The sequence below is a fragment of the Martes martes genome (assembly GCF_963455335.1).
Source record: "Martes martes genome assembly, chromosome: 15".
NCBI classification, from domain to species: domain Eukaryota; kingdom Metazoa; phylum Chordata; class Mammalia; order Carnivora; family Mustelidae; genus Martes; species Martes martes.
Genome location: NC_137903.1, coordinates 1,949,478 through 1,967,868, shown reverse-complemented (window position 1 = coordinate 1,967,868; position 18,391 = coordinate 1,949,478). Strand labels below are relative to the sequence as shown.

At 59.7% G+C, this 18,391-nt stretch overlaps 1 protein-coding gene across 1 annotated transcript; it reads right to left on the bottom strand.

The window, feature by feature from the left end:
• Positions 1-1,302: 1,302 nt before the first annotated feature.
• Positions 1,303-10,875, bottom strand: RHBG (Rh family B glycoprotein). The gene is made up of 10 exons (XM_080825148.1): positions 10,591-10,875; positions 5,931-6,117; positions 5,303-5,453; positions 5,045-5,192; positions 3,968-4,134; positions 3,550-3,687; positions 3,296-3,429; positions 2,846-2,967; positions 1,855-1,928; positions 1,303-1,676 (listed from the first exon to the last, which is right to left on the bottom strand). Exons 1-10 carry the CDS (start codon positions 10,775-10,777, stop codon positions 1,608-1,610), a joined length of 1,377 nt encoding a protein of 458 aa, XP_080681274.1. The 5' UTR covers positions 10,778-10,875; the 3' UTR covers positions 1,303-1,607.
• Between the last annotated feature and the right edge of the window lie 7,516 nt (positions 10,876-18,391).

Sequence of the window (18,391 nt, the reverse complement as noted above, 5' to 3'; positions counted from 1 at the left end):
GCAGCCGCGTGCAGAATGACGGTCCAGACTGAACCAGGGCACGCCAGGGCTTGTCCCTTTCCTGACAGGTTTTCAGGTCCCTTTGAGGACTGCGGGGGGGGGGGGGGCTCCAGGGGGGCTCCAGTTCAGCAACTGGACCTGGGCCAGCACAGGGCTGGGAGCTGAGGCCCTAGGGAGTGGGGGGAGGATGTGGCCTCAGCTCTCCCTCAAGCCCCCCATCCCCGCCGGGGCTGACAGGATGGAGAGCCTACTGCCATCTGGGCCGTCATCCTTCTGCCCTAGCTCAGGGGCTTCTGCCCTAGCTCAGGGGCCTCCCCATGACCCGCCCACCCTGGCCAGTCATGGGGGCCTCCAAGGAGGAAGGACAAAGCTGATGGGCCCCTGGGGCAGGGACGGGTCCCCTGGAGTGCTTGTCCCTTGGGGCTCTCTGTGCTCCTCCCCTCCCCCTCGCTCCCCAGCCAAACTCCATCCCCCACCGTAGTGAGGAGGACGCCCGCTGGGGGCACCCTCTGCCCCTGACCCCCGGGGTCCCTGGGTCTGAATGGCTGTTGGTCTCGAGGGAGAGTCTGCGCTCCGCCCAGCTCCTGCCCGAAGTCCGGAGGAAGGGCCGGCTGGGGTGGAGGGGTCCCGGCCCTCCCGCCCGCTGCTGGGGGGCTTCTCTGTCGCACGACCTCTGAAGCCCTAGAGCCCGCCTGACACACGGGGGGCTCAACACAGACACGGGGCAGGCATGCTGGGGAGCAGAGTGGGAGCCTCCGGGAAGGATGCGGGTTTGGGGGTGAGGGGCCCGAGGGTCACGGACACCGGCTCCGGCGCCGGGCCCGGAGTGCCCTCTGGTGGTCAGAGGAGGTCAGGCCAGGGGCTGCCTTCCCTCCCGCAGCCGCTCCGGGGCGCTTCCCACTCCAGGGGCCTCACGCCAGCAGGGGCAGAAAGGGGCACCTGGCTGCCGGCTACTTCCAGGGACCCCGAGGCAAACAACTCTCTCTTCCCCTTCTCGGCCCCGCAGGCGCCTGCCCAAGTCAGGAGTGGGCGCGGCTGCCGTTCTGGGGCAGGAGGACCTGGCCAGCAGCGCCAGCTGTCCTGGGACACACGGACTTTTGGGGAGAGAATGAGCTCCCCGTCCCTGGAGGCAAGCAAGCCTCGGCTGCGCACCCACCTGGTGGAACTCGGCTTCCTAGAGGGAGAACCATGGGCCCAGGGAGGAGGGAGCTCGCTGGCCCCGAGGTCCAATGTTCCAACGTTGTGTGTCAGAGCCAGAGAGGAGCTCCTCACATGCCCAGTGCACAAAAAAGGAGTCGGAGTCCTTGGTGTGGGTGGTGTTTATCGCCCCGATAGCCGGGCCTGGCACACACCGCACTGAAACGGCCGCTTCAGCTGCCTCAGTAGACAGGCCGAGGGGTGGGGGGGGTGAGGTCTCCCTCGACCTCTGCCAGGTGCGGCCCCCCCATCTCCCCACCATCCACCGCCCTGTCCCCAGGCCGCAGACGGCTCTCAGCCTTTCTTGCAGCGGGAGGGACAGGAGCTAGAAAAGAACTTCCCTACGGTAGCCGGTGGCCGGTCAGCATCTTCTAAAAGGAGAGCGTCCTCTCTCAAGGGCTGGAGGCAAGTCAGGCCCGGCTGTCCGGCTCCGCCGCCCTCAGAGGGCCCTGGGCTTCCTCCTCCGGCTCCCCAGGCACCTGGAGGGCAGGGGTGGGGGAGCAGGTGAAGGGACAGCCCCGGGGGCTGAGGACCACAGCTGGGGCGGGAGGAGTCCCCCAGAGGAGAAGGAGCCGGCAGGAAGGAAAGAGGCAGGCGGGATCATCGAGGTGAGGCCGGGAGGGAGGGCTTGGGTCTGAGGGGCTGCAGGCACCTCACCTCCCAGTAAACTTGGTCCTCGTAGCACTGGGAGTCCGCAGGGGAGCCCAGGAAGGGCAGCTTCAGCAGGAGGCCTGGTGGGGGGTAGGGGTGGGTGTGAGGGGCTGGGAGGCCCAAGGGCTCCACAGGACACCTGCCACAGACAGGTCACAGCCAGATTGGGGGAGCCCTACTGTGCGTCAGACCGGGTGCCAAGGGCTCAGCAAGGCCCTTCCTGGGTCCCCGCTGCAGCCCTGTGAGCTGGACCTGACCCCCAGGGCATAGGGGAGAAGTCCGGTGCCTCCCTCCTTCCTACAGAACGTCGCAGACCCTATCGTGACGCCGCTGTGACACAGCTCCTGAGCTCTCTGCGGCCTCCCTCCCCGCAGGAGGGGTGCAGAGAGTGTCCACTGAGTAAGTAAGAGATTATGCGAGGGAACAAATCGACGTTGGGGCACGAGAATCTCGCGGGGAGAGCAGGGAGGGCTGGGGGTACTGAGTCATCGGTTTTATTTGAAGGCCACCAGGAGCGAGTCGAGACGTCGGGAAGGACCACCTGACCGGGCATCAGGGGGCAGTCTGCTTCCATGGATGGATCTGGGTTCCCAACCCCCAGCTCCCGCCCCTTGCCCCTGCCCCAAACCAGAGCCCAGAGGCCCCTTCAGGACCTCAGCCTGAGGTCGGGCTGCCCTCTGGTGGGTGGAGTGGGCAGTGCAGGGAAGCCCCAGACCCGGAGAGGACACCAACTCGGTCCCTGGCCGGCTCCCCACCTCCTCTGGGCACCAGGAGGGAACAGGTGCCCACTTCCAGATGAGGTTACCCCTGAACTCTACTACCCCACCCCACACCCGGCACAAAGCAGGTGCTTTGTGCAGGTGCTCCCTAATTATCTGAGCCAACGAACGTCAAGGGCGTGTGATCCACTGGCCAGTCCCCCGGGGGACAGCCCTCCTCTGTCTTCTGCGCCCCGCAGATCTCCTGCCAGCCTCCCACCAAAGCCAAGGTCACTCACCTCCGAGGCCCCCACCCACGGAAGCAAACGTCAGTGTAACCAACAGCCCGAAGAGTTGGTAGATGGCCTGGGACGTGGTGGTGCGCCGGCCCGCGGCTACGAGTGGAAACACGCTGTCCAGGCTGCAGGGAGAGGGGGTGGGGGGACACAGGGCTGGAGCCCAGGGTCAGGACGCCAGCGCATTGCATGGTCTCATGCAGCCAAAGGACCTCGAGGGAGCCCAGAACACCCTGTCACCCTCGTGGGTCTGCAGACCCCTAGACACTTTGAGAACTCAGTCTGAGGATCTCTTTTGGTCCCAAGGGTCATTACCTCTTCCTGTCATTATTCAGGAACGAATGAATGAAAATAATGCTTTTTGTGTTGGTCCACAAAAGGAGGAAGAGAGTGAGTGAGGTCACCCTGCGGGGATAATGACCTTGGGGAGGGTCAGGGATGGTGAGGACTCACCCTTCTCCATAAGCTTCGTGGGTGGCCAACCCAGCCACAAGGACCCCCAGGAGGGCTCCCAGGACTCCAGGCATCCCGTGGAGGTTGTGGACACCACATGTGTCTTGGACTTTGAATTTCGCCTCGAGGATGGGCTGGAGGACAGGACACCTGTCATGAGTCTTGAGTGCCCCATGCCCTGGGCTGTTGGAGATGGGGGAGGAAAGGCGCTGAGCGCCCCGTGCTCTGCCCAGGGCCCCGGGAGATGTCCATACCGTGAAGAACTTGTATCCCAACGTAGAGACCGTCCCAGCCAGGAAGCCAGCTGCCAGGGCCCCAAAGGGCGTCAGCATCATTTCACCTGCTGTCCCCACCACAACCCCTCCGGCCAGCACAGCGTTCTGGATGTGGACCTGGGGCAGCACCGGGGAGGGGGGCATGGGAGGCCCTTCCGGATGGCACGCCCTGCCCGGCCCCACCCCGTGCAACACAGCGGCATCTGCCTCTAGAAGTCCCTCTGCCGACTGACCTCTAACCCTCCAGCTGTCCCGCAGTCTCCTCCTGCGAGGACCCTGCACATCTGGGCCCCGGGCCTGTGCTGCGTCCTGTTCCCTTGGAAAACAGGCCTTACCAGGTCTCAGAATGCTCCTCCCCCGACCCGTCCCTCGGCCTCCCCGAGGCCTCCACCCCTACCATGTCCAGCCGGCCGCGCTCCCCGACCAGGGCCGACAAGGCAAAGGTGCTGAGGGTGCTCGCCGTCAGGGAGTAGTACGTGTTGAGTGCTGTCCGGTGCTGCCCGTCCCCCAGCACGGTGGGCGCAGAGTTGAAGCTGGGCCAGAAGACCCACAGGAAGATGGTGCCTAAATGGGGGGCACAGAGGAGAGCTTGGGGGTAAGCCTCCCGGGGAAGCATGCCTTCCCGAGGGAGCCCCCGACTTCCAGCCAAAATATCCATCCCATTTCACCACAGACCTGGAGGTGAGTGAGAAACACAAAATCAGGGGCACCTGGGAGGCTCAGTGGGCTGAGCGCCCCCTTGGCTCGTTTGGGTCATCATCCCGGGGTCCTGGGATCGAGCCCCACAGTCCTCTCCTCCCTGCTTGCGCTCTCTGTCACTGTCTCTGTCTTTCTTTCAAATAAAATCTTTTTTTAAAAATGCAGAGCCAGCCTTTTTGTGGGGGCATAGGCACTCTGGCCACTCTTCAGTACCACCTATGAAAAAATAAAATCTCCATTTCCTTCCCCGCCTTGTTTGTGAAGGCAGAGATGGGAGCAGGGGCCAAGGTAGAGGCATGTGCTTGGAAGGGGGAGGTGGTGGTGACGGTCAGCCCCGACTGCTCCCAGGAGGGACCCATGACCTCTCCCTGCACCCCGGGCATGCAGGGACCTCTGGGAAATCGCCCGGGGGGCAGCGTGAGGGGCAGAGTCCTGGAGGTAGTAGCTGGGGAGAATGGTGGGGGGCAGCTGTGCTGGGCTGAGCCTGGCTTCTGACTTGGGGTGGAGGCTGAAGGGTTTTAAGCAGGGACTGGTGCCATCAGACTTAGTTTGGGGCTGGGGAATGGGTCTGGGGCGTGTGAACACCCCAGGACTGAGTTCCAAGAACATGTCGAAAACAAAATAAAAACAAACCCTCTGACAATGCTGAGCACAGACCCCGGGCTCTTGGAAGGGAGAGCCCAGCGGGACCCCAAGGACTGTAGGCAGCACCCCGAGACCTCGCCTGGAGGTGGTCCTCTCCAGGCCCCCTCCCCCCGCCCCAGGCCAGCCTCACCAATCATGGCGAACAGGTCGGAATGGTAGATGGAGCCCTGGCGATGTTTGCTCTTCTCCAGCTGAGGCCGGTAGAGGACCCGAGAGAGGACCAGCCCGAAGTAGGCCCCGAAGGTGTGGATAGTCATGGAGCCTCCCGCGTCCTTCACCTGGGGAGGTAGAGCAGACGTGTAGGGGCAGCCGTCTGCCCCCACCCACCCCACCCGGCCCCATGCCCTCCCTGCTTGGGGCCTCGCCCTGACCAGCCCCATCGACTCACCCCCAGGAGGCTGAGGAGCACAAACTCATTGATCCCAAACAGCACGGTCTCCAGCAGGGCCATGAGCAGCAGCTGAGCAGGCCCAGTCCTGCCCAGGACGGCGCCGAAGGAGATGAGCACAGCCGCCGCACAGAAGTCTGCGTTGACCATGCTGGGGATACGAGACAGAAGGGTGGGGGGTGGGCAAGGGTGGCCCTGCGGGCCCGGGTCAGGGCGGGAGGCAGGGAGCACCGGCGTCTGGGCCCTTCCCTGGTGGGTGGGAAGGGCTCCCGTGGCCCCCACTCGTGGATGAGGAAAGCAGTCTCGTGGAGGTTCTGGGACGTGGAGTGCGAAGCCCACAAGGGGCAGAAGGACCAGATCCTGAACCAGGAACGCCCCTGAACCCCATCCTTTTCCAGGAAGCTGTCCATGCGCCCAACAGCCCTTGGGTAAGAAGGGGCTTAAAGAAAGGGCCAGGTGTGGCCGGGTGTGCAGGCGGGCGGCCGAGGGAGCAGGCAGGCCCCGGGGGCAGCACCCGCAGGTCTGGGAGCCGACTGAAGGACAGGGCTGGGGCTGGCTCTCCCCACCAGGCAGGGGCCTCCCAGCTAGCCCAGGACCCGGGAGGAGCCGGGAGCCCGCCACTGCCCACCTCTGCACGCCAACACGGATGCGGCTCCCATGCATGGAGTGCAGGAACCCCTGGACGAGCGTGGACCACTGCAGGGTGAAGGCGGCCAGGAGGAAGGTGAAGCCCACGCTGCCGAAGCCGTAGCGCTGCAGGAAGGCCATGAGGAAGCCGAAGCCCACGAACACCATGGCGTGCACGTCCTGGAAACCTGCGGGGGCACTCGCAGCTGCTTGGCGCCCGCCCACCCCAGCAGCCAGCCGCCCTGCCTGGGGTGGGGGGGTCAGCCCTCGCCAGCCAGAGCAGCCAGAGGCTGGGGCCGACCGGCCCTCTGAGACCCCCAGCTGCGGCAGGGACCCCCCAGCCTGGGTCAGACCCCCAGCCTGGGTCACCCCCTGGCCCGCCCCCCGCTGACCCCATGTGGGAGCTGGGAGCCCAGCCTCCTGCTCTCTCCTCTGGCCTGTCCTCCCACACCTGAAGGGGCTCTCCTGCCCGAGCTCTCCCCTGCGGTGGCCCCTGCCCCCGGGCTCCAAATTGGCTCCCCCTTCGCACTTCGTCCAATTTTCCCCTTTCTGCGGGAGTCCTCCTCCGTGTCTAACCTCCATCCCTCAGACTTCAGAATCTGTGCCTCTCTCCATTTTGAGGATTTTAAACTTTTTAAAAACAATTTATGAAACAACTTTATTTATTTATTTTTTTGGGGGGAAATAGCTCCAATTGTGAACAGAGAATTCCTCAGGGACGGGGACAGGGACGGGGACAGGAACAGAGGGGCGGGGCTGCTGGGACACAGTGCCAACGGGGACCCCTGGATCTGTGCCATACAGAGGCTCAGGGCAGGAGGGTTCTGCTCTTTTGTGTGTTTCTTTCTATAATCTGCGTATGTTAATTTTATAGATGAATTGGTTGGATTCATCACACACAGTGTCACACAGTGTCCGTGAGGTTTCTGGGCAGGGAGATTGGAGGCTTTCTGCTTGCGTAATAGACGAGGCTGATACAAACGGCTACAGGGACGCTGGGGATGCGATACACGGAAACGGTTTGCTTCGGTGTCCGTGTGTGCCTGCACCCCTCTCCCACTCCGTGTAAACAGGGTTTGAGACGTGGCCTAGTGCGGCTCGCAGCCGGCAGGCCCTGCTCGGTCTTCTGGAGGAATTCCGCGCGGTGTCTTTGGCTCTAACTGAGAAATGCTAGAGAAGGAGTGTCATGAGTGCGGTCAGAAATCACACAGTGTCAACAAGCTATTGAGAAACGGGGTCACCTCTGACCCTAAACTCCCCTTTTAGAGCTCCACGTAAGAAATCTCCCTTGGAAACTTAGTCCTAGCAAATGTCACTTCCCCCAGGGCCCCCAGATGCTTCCCCCGCATTCCCCTTACAGAATTTTACTAAGAACTGGGGCACCAGGCTCTGGGGACACGGCTGTCACCGCAGCTGCCGCTGCACCTGCCCTCACGGAGCGTTCAACACAGACGTCAGAGAACCAGGGAACCACTCTCGGGAGCCCTCCTAGCCTCTGGAGAGAACACATAACTGATTGTATTTCCCTTTTCTCTTGGCCGCCTGGAAGCTCAGAGCCACACCAGGATTGCAGCTGGGACAACTGAGGCACTCATTCCTGATGACTATTGTTCATTATTTATGATTGCTTCTCGGCTTTTCTTTTCTCGTCCTCATTATGTGTTTGTTGTAAACGACCTCAGATCTCTTGTAGAGAGAGGGAGATCATAAAGGAAAAAAATCACGGTCCCCTTTTTGTTTCGTCTGAAGAAGCACCAACAGAGGCCAAAAGTGTATTACTGGACTGTACACGCGATCCGCAACTTCAAGAGAAGTACACTTTTCTTGTGCTGGGTGTGGGCTGACAGGAAAGGAGGTTGCAAGCCCCTGGCAGACGGCTGGGTGGGCGCCGGAAGCAGAGGTCTGGGGCTCAGCTGCCCCCCACCCCCAGCTGCCAAAGGGGTAAGGGTCTGGGGTCCACTGCCTTTGCTAAATGTCCCCAGCATCGTGCCACTTCTCCAGCCCTGTGCGCTCCCGAATCACCAGCTCTCTCCTCCCTCTCAGACCGTAAAACCCAGCAGAAACGGAGAAGAACCGCCTGGAGGACAGCCTGCACCCTAAGTTCCTTGAGGCCTCGCTGCCTGGCTTCTTTCCTCCTTGTGGGAAACAGTAAAGGGGTTGCCATGTCTGTTCTTTTGTCCAAGGACAGCAGGACGGCAAAGGGGACTGGGTTGCTGGGTTCCATGACCCTGACGAGCAGAAACTGCCCCAGCACTTGTCTTAAATGGCAATAATATTTATATCTCCTGCTCTGGGCTTGTTTTCAATCAAAACTCAGTCCCTTGACCTTTCAACTGGAGTCTAAACATTAAGAAATCTCCTTCACCGCGGGACATTCCGCAGACTCTCCATTGGCTGTGGCCACCAAACCCACGCACCTTTGGTTGGAGAGAAGATAAACTTCCCCTAGAGATACCCATTACCCTCCCTCTTTCCCTGACTGCTCCTGCCCAATCCACTCGTTGGCTCCTGAGCAAAATAACAAGGAACAAGGGGACCATTAGAGCTGGACTGGGTGACCACAGACAAGTCACTTAACCTCTGTGAGCCTTGGTTTCCTCATCTGTAAAGTGGAGCTATAAACACGCCCAGCAGAGGAGAGGGAGTAGTGACCTGGGGGTCCACCTCCTCTCACACTCGACTCCCTCCTCCTCCCAGAGGTCACAAACCACTCTGGTCCCAGTCACATCCCCCTTCCCCCACGTCTTCCAAGAAGATCCCGATTCTATCTGTCCTAAACCCTTCTCCCCAGAGCTAAGCTCTCAGAGGCATGTGACACAGGACCTGCCCACACCGTTTTCTGAGACTCTTTCTCCTGGCTAGGGCTGTGCCCCCATCAACCTGTCTTTTCTCCTCTTTCTTATTTCCGTGACTTGCCTCATGGGACATGAGAGGCTGCAGCAGCTGCGCGGCCAGGAGACCTGGCTCAAGCCTGGCTGACTTGCTGTGTGATCTTGGGTAGCTCCCTGAGCTCTCTGGCTGTCTCTGCACACCTGAGGGGAGTGGACCAGATGGGCTCTGAGGGCCCCTCCCACAGCGAGAGGTCAGACGGACCCTCGGAGCGGCCGTGCCCTTGGCACCGGTTAGCCCCACGGCTCAACACCAGCTGCAGAACTCCCTTTCATCTCCCGAACCAAAGGGCGGTGGCTACGCCTCCCTCTGGCCCTGACCCCTTCCCCTGGACTCAGGGGCAGGGAAGACCTGGCTCATCAAAGCCCCCGGCTCCAGAGACCTCACTCTTCCCTCCGCCCCGACCTCCCCCCATACCAGGGTCCCAAGTCCACAGGGATAGAAACCTAGGACATCAAAGAGGTAGGATCCCCACCCCCAACCTCCTACTGCAGCCCAGGGAGAGATGCGTGTTGCAGGAGAGCACTGCCCCCCCCCCCAAACAGAGGGGCAACTGGCTGAGGGCTGTTTGCTCCCAACTCTCTACCTCTCTGAGCAAATATACGACCCGGGAGCCTGCCATCGCAGCGTCTGCGGCTCACCTTGTGCAGAGAGGGCTGACGTGAAACACGGGAGGACCTGCAGCGCCCCCACAGAGGATGGCTGGGGGCCTGGGGGTCTGGCACTTCTAGCTGGGGCGCAGAGCATCTCACCCTCTATGCCCTCAGCATCGGCAGCCTCATTACGTCGGGGTCGGGGCTGGGAGAGGGTCAGGTGGGGACAGCCTGCCACCAGCTCAGCGTAGGAAAAGCAGGGTAATGACAGGCCAGGGTTTACAGAAGAGACTCCCACACTCTGGGCCTTGTTTGCCTGTACAGCCTGCAAACTGAGGCTTCCTTCTCCCTGTTGCCCAGACGGGGAAAACTGAGGCTGAGAGGAACCCTGCCCAGCAATGGTGATGAAGTTGGGAGAGCTGGTATCTTCGGTCCCAGCTGCCCAGGGTCTGAGCTGCAAGAGGGGGCCCCCAACCTTGAGAGAGAGGCTCTGTCCCCAGCAGGGGATGTTGCTTGGGAAGCCCGAGTCCTAGTTCCTGCTCTGCCATTCACCTGATGGGCGATCACAGGCAGGTCACAGGCCCTCTGAACCTCAGCTTCCTCCCCTAGGAAATGGGCTAATGACCCTGCCAGGCTTCCTTCTCAGAGCTGTGGTCCGTGGTGGTGTCATTCTCTCTCTCTGACTCCGGAAGGGCCAGCTTTGAGTGGCTGGGGAGGAAATGCCTCAGTGCCACCAGTCTTGGCTGCCTTCATAGCGAGTACCTGCCACTATCACCTTCCGCACACCACTCCCTACGGGGAGGACTCTCTGCCTGTGATCAGGGTGGAGGCCCTGCAAAGCCCAATCAGCCAGCTGGGAGGGGAGACAGGGAGCCCCTCCAGCTCGGATCTGGGTTTGAATCCCTGCTCTCTCAACTCTAGCAGCCCAGACCTTAAGCAGCCAACTAATCTCCTCGAGCCTGGGTTTCCCCATCCTTGTCCACGTCGTGGACTAAAGGAGATAATGCATGTGCGGCCCCCGGCACAATGCCCGGACACCGCAGACACCAGTGAAAGGCTGTCATTATGAATCTGGGGCACCTTCCTCTCCGAGAGAGAGGGCTGCCCTCCTGGGGTAGAGGCGCCCGAGACACCGCGGACCTTGGGGTCTTTGCTCCCCGCGCCCTCACCCGCACTCACTTGGGTAGCGAAAGTAAAATTCGTTGTCCGCGTGACTGTGGTTGCCCCAGTGCCAGAGGGCAGCATCGGTTTCGGGGTTGTAGCGGACAAAGACGGCAAAGAGGATGGCGGTGGCGCCCTGGAGGAGGAGGCACAGCAGGGGCAGCTGCAGTCGCCGGCCCGCGGCGCGGCGGGGGGACCCGGCCATGGATAGGGGCTTCCAGTCCCCGGTTCCGGCTCCGGCTCCCGCTCCCGCTCCCGCTCCCGCTCCGGCTCCGGCTCCGGCTCGGGGCGCGCAGGGCGGACTATCCCGGCTCCGTGCGGCAGGTTCCACCGGGGCCAGGCTCCGCCCCCAGGTCAGGCCCCGCCCACCGGAGCCTGACCCGGGCCCACGACGAGGCTCGGCCCCGCCCACCGGAGCCTGACCCGGGCCCTCGACGAGGCTCGGCCCCACCCACCGGAGCCTGACTCGGGCCCACGACGAGGCTCGGCCCCACCCACCGGAGCCTGACTCGGGCCCACGACGAGGCTCGGCCCCGCCCACCGGAGCCTGACCCGGGCCCACGACGAGGCTCGGCCCCGCCCACCGGAGCCTGACCCGGGCCCACGACGAGGCTCGGCCCCGCCCACCGGAGCCTGACCCGGGCCCACGACGAGGCTCGGCCCCACCCACCGGAGCCAGGCCCCGCCCCCAGACACCAGGCCCCGCCCACCGGAGCTAGACCCCGGCCCACGCCGAGGCTCCGCCACAGCTCGAAGCCCCAGCCCCGGCAGGTGCGGAACCGGGGTGGCGAAGGCCTGTGTCCGAGGCCTGAGGTGGGATAACGTCCGGGCGGGGAGGGGGTTATCAGGACCCCCAGTTCCTGTCTCCCTTGGCCCAGCTGCCTCTCGCGCCCTTTGGCTTGGGACAGGTCCTTGGAGATGGCCTGCGACCTGCCCTGATGGGGCACAGCTGAAGGAGCCGGTGGGAGTGGGGGGAGGAGAGGACCCTGCCCTCCGAACGTGGAGTTAGTTTAGAGAGTGTTTCCCAAGGAAGAGGCCCTTTAAGGCCCCGGCCTGGCCCCTCCGGGGTTAACGCCAGGGACAGTGGAGGGCTTTCTCAGTCTTTTCCCAACTGAAAAAGCCAGATGGAGAACGGAGGCAAAGAGACTGACCGGGCGTTGATGATTAACCTGATTGGGGGTGTCTGGGCCTCAGCAGCACAGTCCTTCCCTTGGGCCCGAAGCCTTCTGGGCCTCCCACCCCGGTCTGCATCCCAGACTGCCCAGCAGCTGGCCGCGGTGACAGCTGGGCTCCCTGGACGCCTGCACGGGGATGAGGACACCTGGCCTCTGCCTCAGCAGCTGGGAAGAAGGGAAGCTAGCTGGAGAAGGGTCTTCTCAGCCCCGAGTCAGGAGCCGCTTCTACCATGGGCAAGGTCTACGTTGGCTGGGGTCCTGGGAGACAGACAGGAAGGACAGACTGACTGACGCCCATGGAGAGCCAGACTTTGGAGACAACCGCATGAGCCCTCCCTCCAGGAGCACCTAGGAGGGAACTGAATTCCCACTGCGGTGAACGTGGGACCTTAGGAAGTACAGAGCCCAAGGGGGCCCAGGAGGAGAGGCAGCAGAGCCCATGGGAGCCGGGATGAGGTTGGGCACAGACATGAGCTGCTTCCTGGGAGGTCGTGTCTTCGGGCGCTCTAGAAGGACAACCTAGAAATTGGGCATTCCAAGAAGGAGGAGGGGACATTTCAAGAAGGGGACCTGCAAAGACGGAAACCTGCCATGGGAGTGTCCAGGGTGTTCAGGGACTGAAGCTGGGGGTGGGGGGTCTAGAAAGATCTTGAAGGCCCTGCTGAGGCACACGGCCTCAGCCCGTGGGCGCGGGGCCACTGGAGGGCTCTCGCGGGCGGAAGACCCTGGCACTGTTGGTTCTGACACCTGAAGGCCACAAGGGGCTTCAAAGAAGAAAAGCTGACCGGCGTCTCAGTGGGGCTGGTGGGATGGGAAGCCCTCCGTCCTCCCCGCTGCCCAGCCTGGTCTGAGGGGGCTGTTGTGTGGGTGGGGCTCGTCCCTGTTTGCAAAGGAAGAGCTGCCGTTCCTGGAGGCTGTGGCCGAGGGTCACAGGGACCAGCCACTCCCCCCAGCAGATGTCAGGTGGGGCTCCTGCCAGCAAGGGGGCTTGCCCCTTCTCAGGAGTGCACAGGGACAGGTGTGACGGTTCCATCCCTGACCCTCTTCCATGCTTCCCCTCCGCCTTTTGTGCAGCTCATCTCCTCTGCACTTCCCACCGTCGGCTTTAGTCTCCAGCCTCGCGTGGGCTCTGGGGGACTGCTGGATTCTAGGTGTCCAGCTTCCTGACCTAAGTAAGTGACCAGCCAAGCAGGCCTGGGAGGGCAGGGGTCAGCCTCTGTGGGACAGCTCTCGGCAGCCCAAGCAGGCTCTCTGGCCTTCCTCGGCCCCTGACCCATGGCCTGGAACTCTCTGGCACTACTTGGTCAGCAGGAAGGCTGTTTTCTAGCTCCTACTGCAGGGGTGGGGGGTGGGGGGGGATGTCTGGTCAGCAGCCTTTGGATAATGATTCTCGGACGGTTCATCTGGGGTACCCTCCCGGACCCAGCCTTCTGCCCCAGGGATGTGGCTTGCTTCCTGGGCACCGTCTGGGAGTGGGGGCTTCTTTGGGTTGCCCAGGCAGGGTCTGGACAGGCCCTACAAGGGGAAGAGCCCTCATGAGCTGCAGAACCGGCGAGAGCAGAAGGAGTGGGTTGGGTCCTCCCAGCGTCTTCCGGGAGCCTGTCCCATCTCTGTCTCAGCTGTTGTCTCTCTTAGTCTCTGAATGCCTCCGGATCTCAGACTCCCCCTCCTCCGTGGTTCATTCGTGCATCCAACAACAATTCGCTCAGTCGCAACCCTGGGCCAGGGCCTGGGGCCAGGACCCGAGACTCTAGTCAACATGGGTAACACAGCTGGGTCCTGGAAGTCTAGAGGGACCTCTACGGGATCTACTGGACATTGGGAGGTCTAGAGGGCCAGAATAGCCCGGCCAGCCTGTGGGGCGTAGACATCTGGGTTGCATCTGTTTGCCCACCTGTATGGAAAGATCATTATATTTTAACAAATAGTGGTACCAGCCTGTGTCACCCCTGGCCCAGCAGAGGGCAGGATCCTGATAGGCCTCCCCTTCCGAAGGTCCCCCCGACAGGCCTCCACCTGCGAGGACTCCCCTGACCCGCCACCCAGAAGGAAGAGGCTCCATCTAAGCGCTCTCAGGGCCCCTGCCCTCCCCCTTCCTCCTCTGGGCCTGGAAGCTCTGGTGTCAGGGGGGCTTTGTTTCTCAGCCCTCCCTCCACCCCACACCTCCCCCAAGGGGTCCCTGAGTCTGTGACCTGCTCCCATGCTGCAGGCTGGGGGTCTGCCCCATCTCGGACCTCCCTTCTCCAGGTTCCACTAAGCAGCTGGACACGAGGGTGGCCAAGGTGAACTGTTGGGGGCTGCTTGCCCTGGCCTAGGGAGGCCCAAGCGGTGCTTGGCTTGGGCCCAGGGCTTGGGTTACTGAGTAACTGTGGGGTTGCCCTCCGGGGGGGATGTAAATGAAGGGGCAGGATCAGGCTGCAGAGGGCTGAGGGCATCCTGGCCCCGGTGCTAACCCTTGCTGCTAACCACCATGGGGTGCTCAGGGAAGGCTTCCCGGAGGAAGTGATGCTTACTTTGAGATCTAGCCTAATTTCACAGCTGGGGTGGAGGACGGGGGTTCTTCTCGTGCAGCGCTCTGGTATGAAGAGAAAAGAGGCTAGGCTAGAGAGCTCCTGGATGCCCATTTTCTGGGGCCGGATGAACCACAGCTCTCAGATCCCCCTGAAGACCACAGCCACGGCAGCACCATGTAAAACATTGCTGTTTTTACCTCCACGGCATGGTGAAAACTAGATCTGGCTTTCTCTGCCCAGGGCCTCACCCACTTTGTGTGCAGTAAAAGACAGATCGCTTTCTTGATCTCAAGCCCCCCGTTTTTTTCATGTGTTTAACACTCTATCTGCATTCTGGCGATGGGCCAGGTGCTGTGCTGGATTCTGGCAGACGTCTCCCCCACGCTCCGTTGCCACTACATGGGACAGAACCGCACCCTGTTCTTGGGCCGCCAAGACAGAGGAGACGATGTCTCAGTCACTAAGACTTGACGGTAGCCATGTTTCCGAAGTACAGTCCTTGCCTATCCTGCTGGAGGTCTGAGTTCAATCCCCGATCAAAGTTTTGGGAGACAGCAAAGTGCAGAAGGGAAAGGCATAGCCTTGGAACGCAAGGACATAAGTCAGAGTCTCAGCTCGGTCCCAGAGAGATTTTGCACAAGTTGTTTACCAAGCCTCGAACCTCAGTTTCCTCGCCTGTTACAAGGAGGGAACTCACCTCCCAGGGGCTCTCGTCAATGCCCAGGAAGCACGTGACCGGCCATGTGTCCTCAGAAGCAAGGCTCACGGTGATTACCGCTGTTCATAAGGAAACCTGCAAGTAAGCGGTATGGCCATTTCTTTGCCTTAGGGGAAATCTGTGCACTGCTAGGGACGTGGGGAAACTGGCCCTCAGTCCTTAGTTTGAACACAAGAGGAAGCGTGTTCATTTAACCCTCAAGTGCCTGAGTGGGCCCCTTTAAGAGGAAAGCCAGGAGGGAATGGGTCATATGGGTGTGACTACTGTTAAAGGGGGCCGGGACAGAACACCCTGTGTCCCCCCACCCCCACCCCCCACTGCACCTTCTTTTCCTCAGTGCTCCCAAGGACTCCACCACCACCACCATGGAACCAACCAGAACCACGGTCCATCCCAGACCAGCTGGGAAAGCTGGCTCACGTCCTACTGTTTCCCTCTGCGGGGAGTCCAAGGACTCCCTCTCCTAGCCAGCCCCATGCTCCCTGCCGGTCTTCCCCAAACATGAGTTTTGATGAACAGCTCTCTTCTCTGGAAAGGGAGCAACTGAGCAGAAATGTTCCCATATGACCCAGGATGGAATGACTGGATGAGATTTCTGTCCGAGGCCTGGTGGGGGTCGTCCACAGCTGGGCAGGAGCAGCTGGGATGGAGGTGGCAAGCTGAGTCCCTACCACCTGACAAGGGCTCCTGGCTCTAGGAAGCTCCTGGCTGCAGAAGGGGGACTGGACGAGGCCGTCACACTGGAGAACTTCACCTTGTCCGGTGCACACGTAGGACGCAGGCTGCTGCTCGGTCTCTGTCCTGCAGACCTGCCTGAGTCCTAGGCTCCTGAGACCCAGGCAGGATGTGAAATCTGGGGCCCGTGATGCTGGTAAGCAAAATCATAGCCACTCAGCCCTTCCCTCCCTAGCTGTTTATGGAACCACACTTCACAAGGTCAAGCAGGCCTGGCTTTGCCCCTGGGGATACAGCAGTGAACAACAGATACTGACCTTGCCTTCAAGGAGATGCTTTTCTAGTGGGGGAGCCGCGGGAAACACACACAAATAGCTCTATAACATGCCCTTAGAGGTTTGAGGTAGACGAGGCCGGCAGGAGGATGGAGGGACAGAAAGGAAGGGGGCGTGAGACTGGGCTGCTGGGGATGGCCTTGGGAGACTCAGGAGACGCAGGCAGGGAGCCAGGACCCCTGGGCAGAAGGAACAGCATGGAGGGCAGGGCAGCTAGTGTGGTGAGCGAGGGGGCAGCACAGGGAGACATGGGCCGCATATGGAGTACTGAGGGCCCTGGTAAGGAGCACGACTTCTCTGTAGGGACACTGGGGGGCAACCAAGGAGTTAAGAGCAGGGAGTCACATGAGTGATTTACTATTGTAAAGGAGCTTAAAGTGAGTGACTCTTGATCCTGGCTCAGGTCTTGATCTCAGGGTTGTGAGTTCAAGCCCTGCATCGGACTCCACAACCAGTGTGGAGCCTACTTTAAAGAGAAAAAAAAAAAAATCAACTTGGGAAGAACTGACATCTTATCAACACTAAGTCTTCCTATCCATGAACATGGACTATCTTTCCATTGAGCATGACTTAAACTTTTTTTTTCTTTTTTTTTTTTTTTAATTGAGGGGCACCTGGGTGGCTTAGTTGGTTAGATGACCAACTGTTGATTTCAGCTCACGTCATGATCTCAGAGTCGTGAGATCAAACCCCACGTCAGGCTCCATGCTCAGCGCAGAGTCTGCTTGAGATTCTTTCCCTCTGTCTCTCCCTCCCCAAACTGGCTTGCTCGTGCTCTCTTTCTCTCAAAAATAAAAACAAAGGGGCCTTTGGATGGCTTAGTCAGTTAAGTATCTGAATTCAGCTCAGGTTGTGATCTCAGGGTCCTAGGGTTGAGGCCCATGTCAGGCTCCTCCCTCAGCAAGGAGTTGGCATCTCCCTCTCCCTCTGCCCCTCCCCCCGCTCATGCTCCCTCTCTCTCAAATAAACGAGCAAAATCTTTTTATTTTTTAAAAGATTTTATTTATTGGGCGCTTGGGTGGCTCAGTCAGTTAAGCGTCTGCCTTCAGCTCAGGTCATGATCCAAGGGTCCTGGGATCGAGCACTGCACTGGGCTCCCTGCTTGGCAGGAAGCCTGCTTCTCCCTCTCCCATTCCCCCTGCTTGTGTTCCTGCTCTCTCTATCTCTCTGTCAAATAAATGAATAAAATATTTTAAAAAGGTTTTATTTATTTATTTGAGAGAGAGACAGAGAGAGATCACAGAGGAAGAAGCAGACTCCCCACTGAGCAGGGAGCCCAATGTGGGGCTTGATCCCAGGACCCTGAGACCATGGCCTGAGCCAAAGACAGACGCTTAACGGCTGAGCCACCTGGGTACCCCAGCAATTTTTTTTTTTTAAGATTTTATTTATTTATTTGAGAGAGAGAAAGCTAGCATAAGCAGGGGGAGGGGCAGAGGGAGAGGGAGAAGCAGACTCCTCACTGAGCAGGAAACCCCATGCGAGGTTTGATCCCAGGACCCTAGGATCATGACCTGAGCTGAAACTAGATGCTTAACCAACTGAGATACCCAAGCATCTCAATAAAAACAAAAAAACAAAAAAAAAAAACAAAAACACTTAAAAAATTATAAATTAAAAAATAAAAAACACTTTATTGAATATATTAGGCAAATAACACTGCCTGAATTTAAGGTGTACAATGTTAGTTTGATACCTTTATATACTGAAATATGATTGCCTTTGCAATATTGTTGCTATATTCATTATATTGTGCATTAAATTGCTATGGCTTATTTAAGACTCTTTACAATTCTGGACCCTTAAATATCACTTTTTTGTCCCCAATTCCCTATCCCCTGGTAACCACCACTGTTCTTTTTAGTTTGGCTTTTTTAGGCTCCACGAGTGATAATACATAGTGCTAGTCTTTCTCTGATGTCCCTCACTTGGCATTAAGTGCTCCAAGATCATTCATGTTGTTGCAAATGGCAGGATATCCTCCTTTCTCATGGCTGGGCTGGACTGGGTATATGGACCGTAGCTCTTTTATCCATTTGTCATTTGATGGGCACTTAGGTTGTTTCCAGATCTTAGCTACTGTATAAATGCTTCAGTAAACTTGGTAGTGCAGGGGCGCCTGGGTGGCTCAGTCATTAAGCGTCTGCCTTCGGCTCAGGTCATGGTCCTGGGGTCCAGGGTCTCAGGATGGAGCCCCGCATTGGGCTCCCTGCTCGGCGGGGAGCCTGCTTCACACTCTTCCACTCCCCCTGCTTGTGTTCCCTCTCTCACTGTATCTCTATCAAATAAATAAAATCTTTCTAAAAAAGATTTTATTTATTTGACAGAGATCACAAGTAAGCAGAGAGGCAGGCGGACAGAGAGAGGAGGAAGCAGGCTCCCTGCAGAGCAGAGAGCCTGATG

What these genes read in the sequence shown, in the direction of transcription:
- RHBG (XM_080825148.1), bottom strand. Translation starts at nt 10,777, where the DNA reads ATGGCCGGGTCCCCCCGCCGCGCCGCGGGCCGGCGACTGCAGCTGCCC. An exon ending in ATTTTACTTTCGCTACCCAA is followed by an intron (nt 6,118 to 10,590) that starts GTGAGTGCGGGT and finishes GTGCCCCCGCAG; the next exon opens with GTTTCCAGGACGTGCACGCC. An exon ending in AGCGCGGCCGGCTGGACATG is followed by an intron (nt 3,688 to 3,967) that starts GTAGGGGTGGAG and finishes GTGCTGCCCCAG; the next exon opens with GTCCACATCCAGAACGCTGT.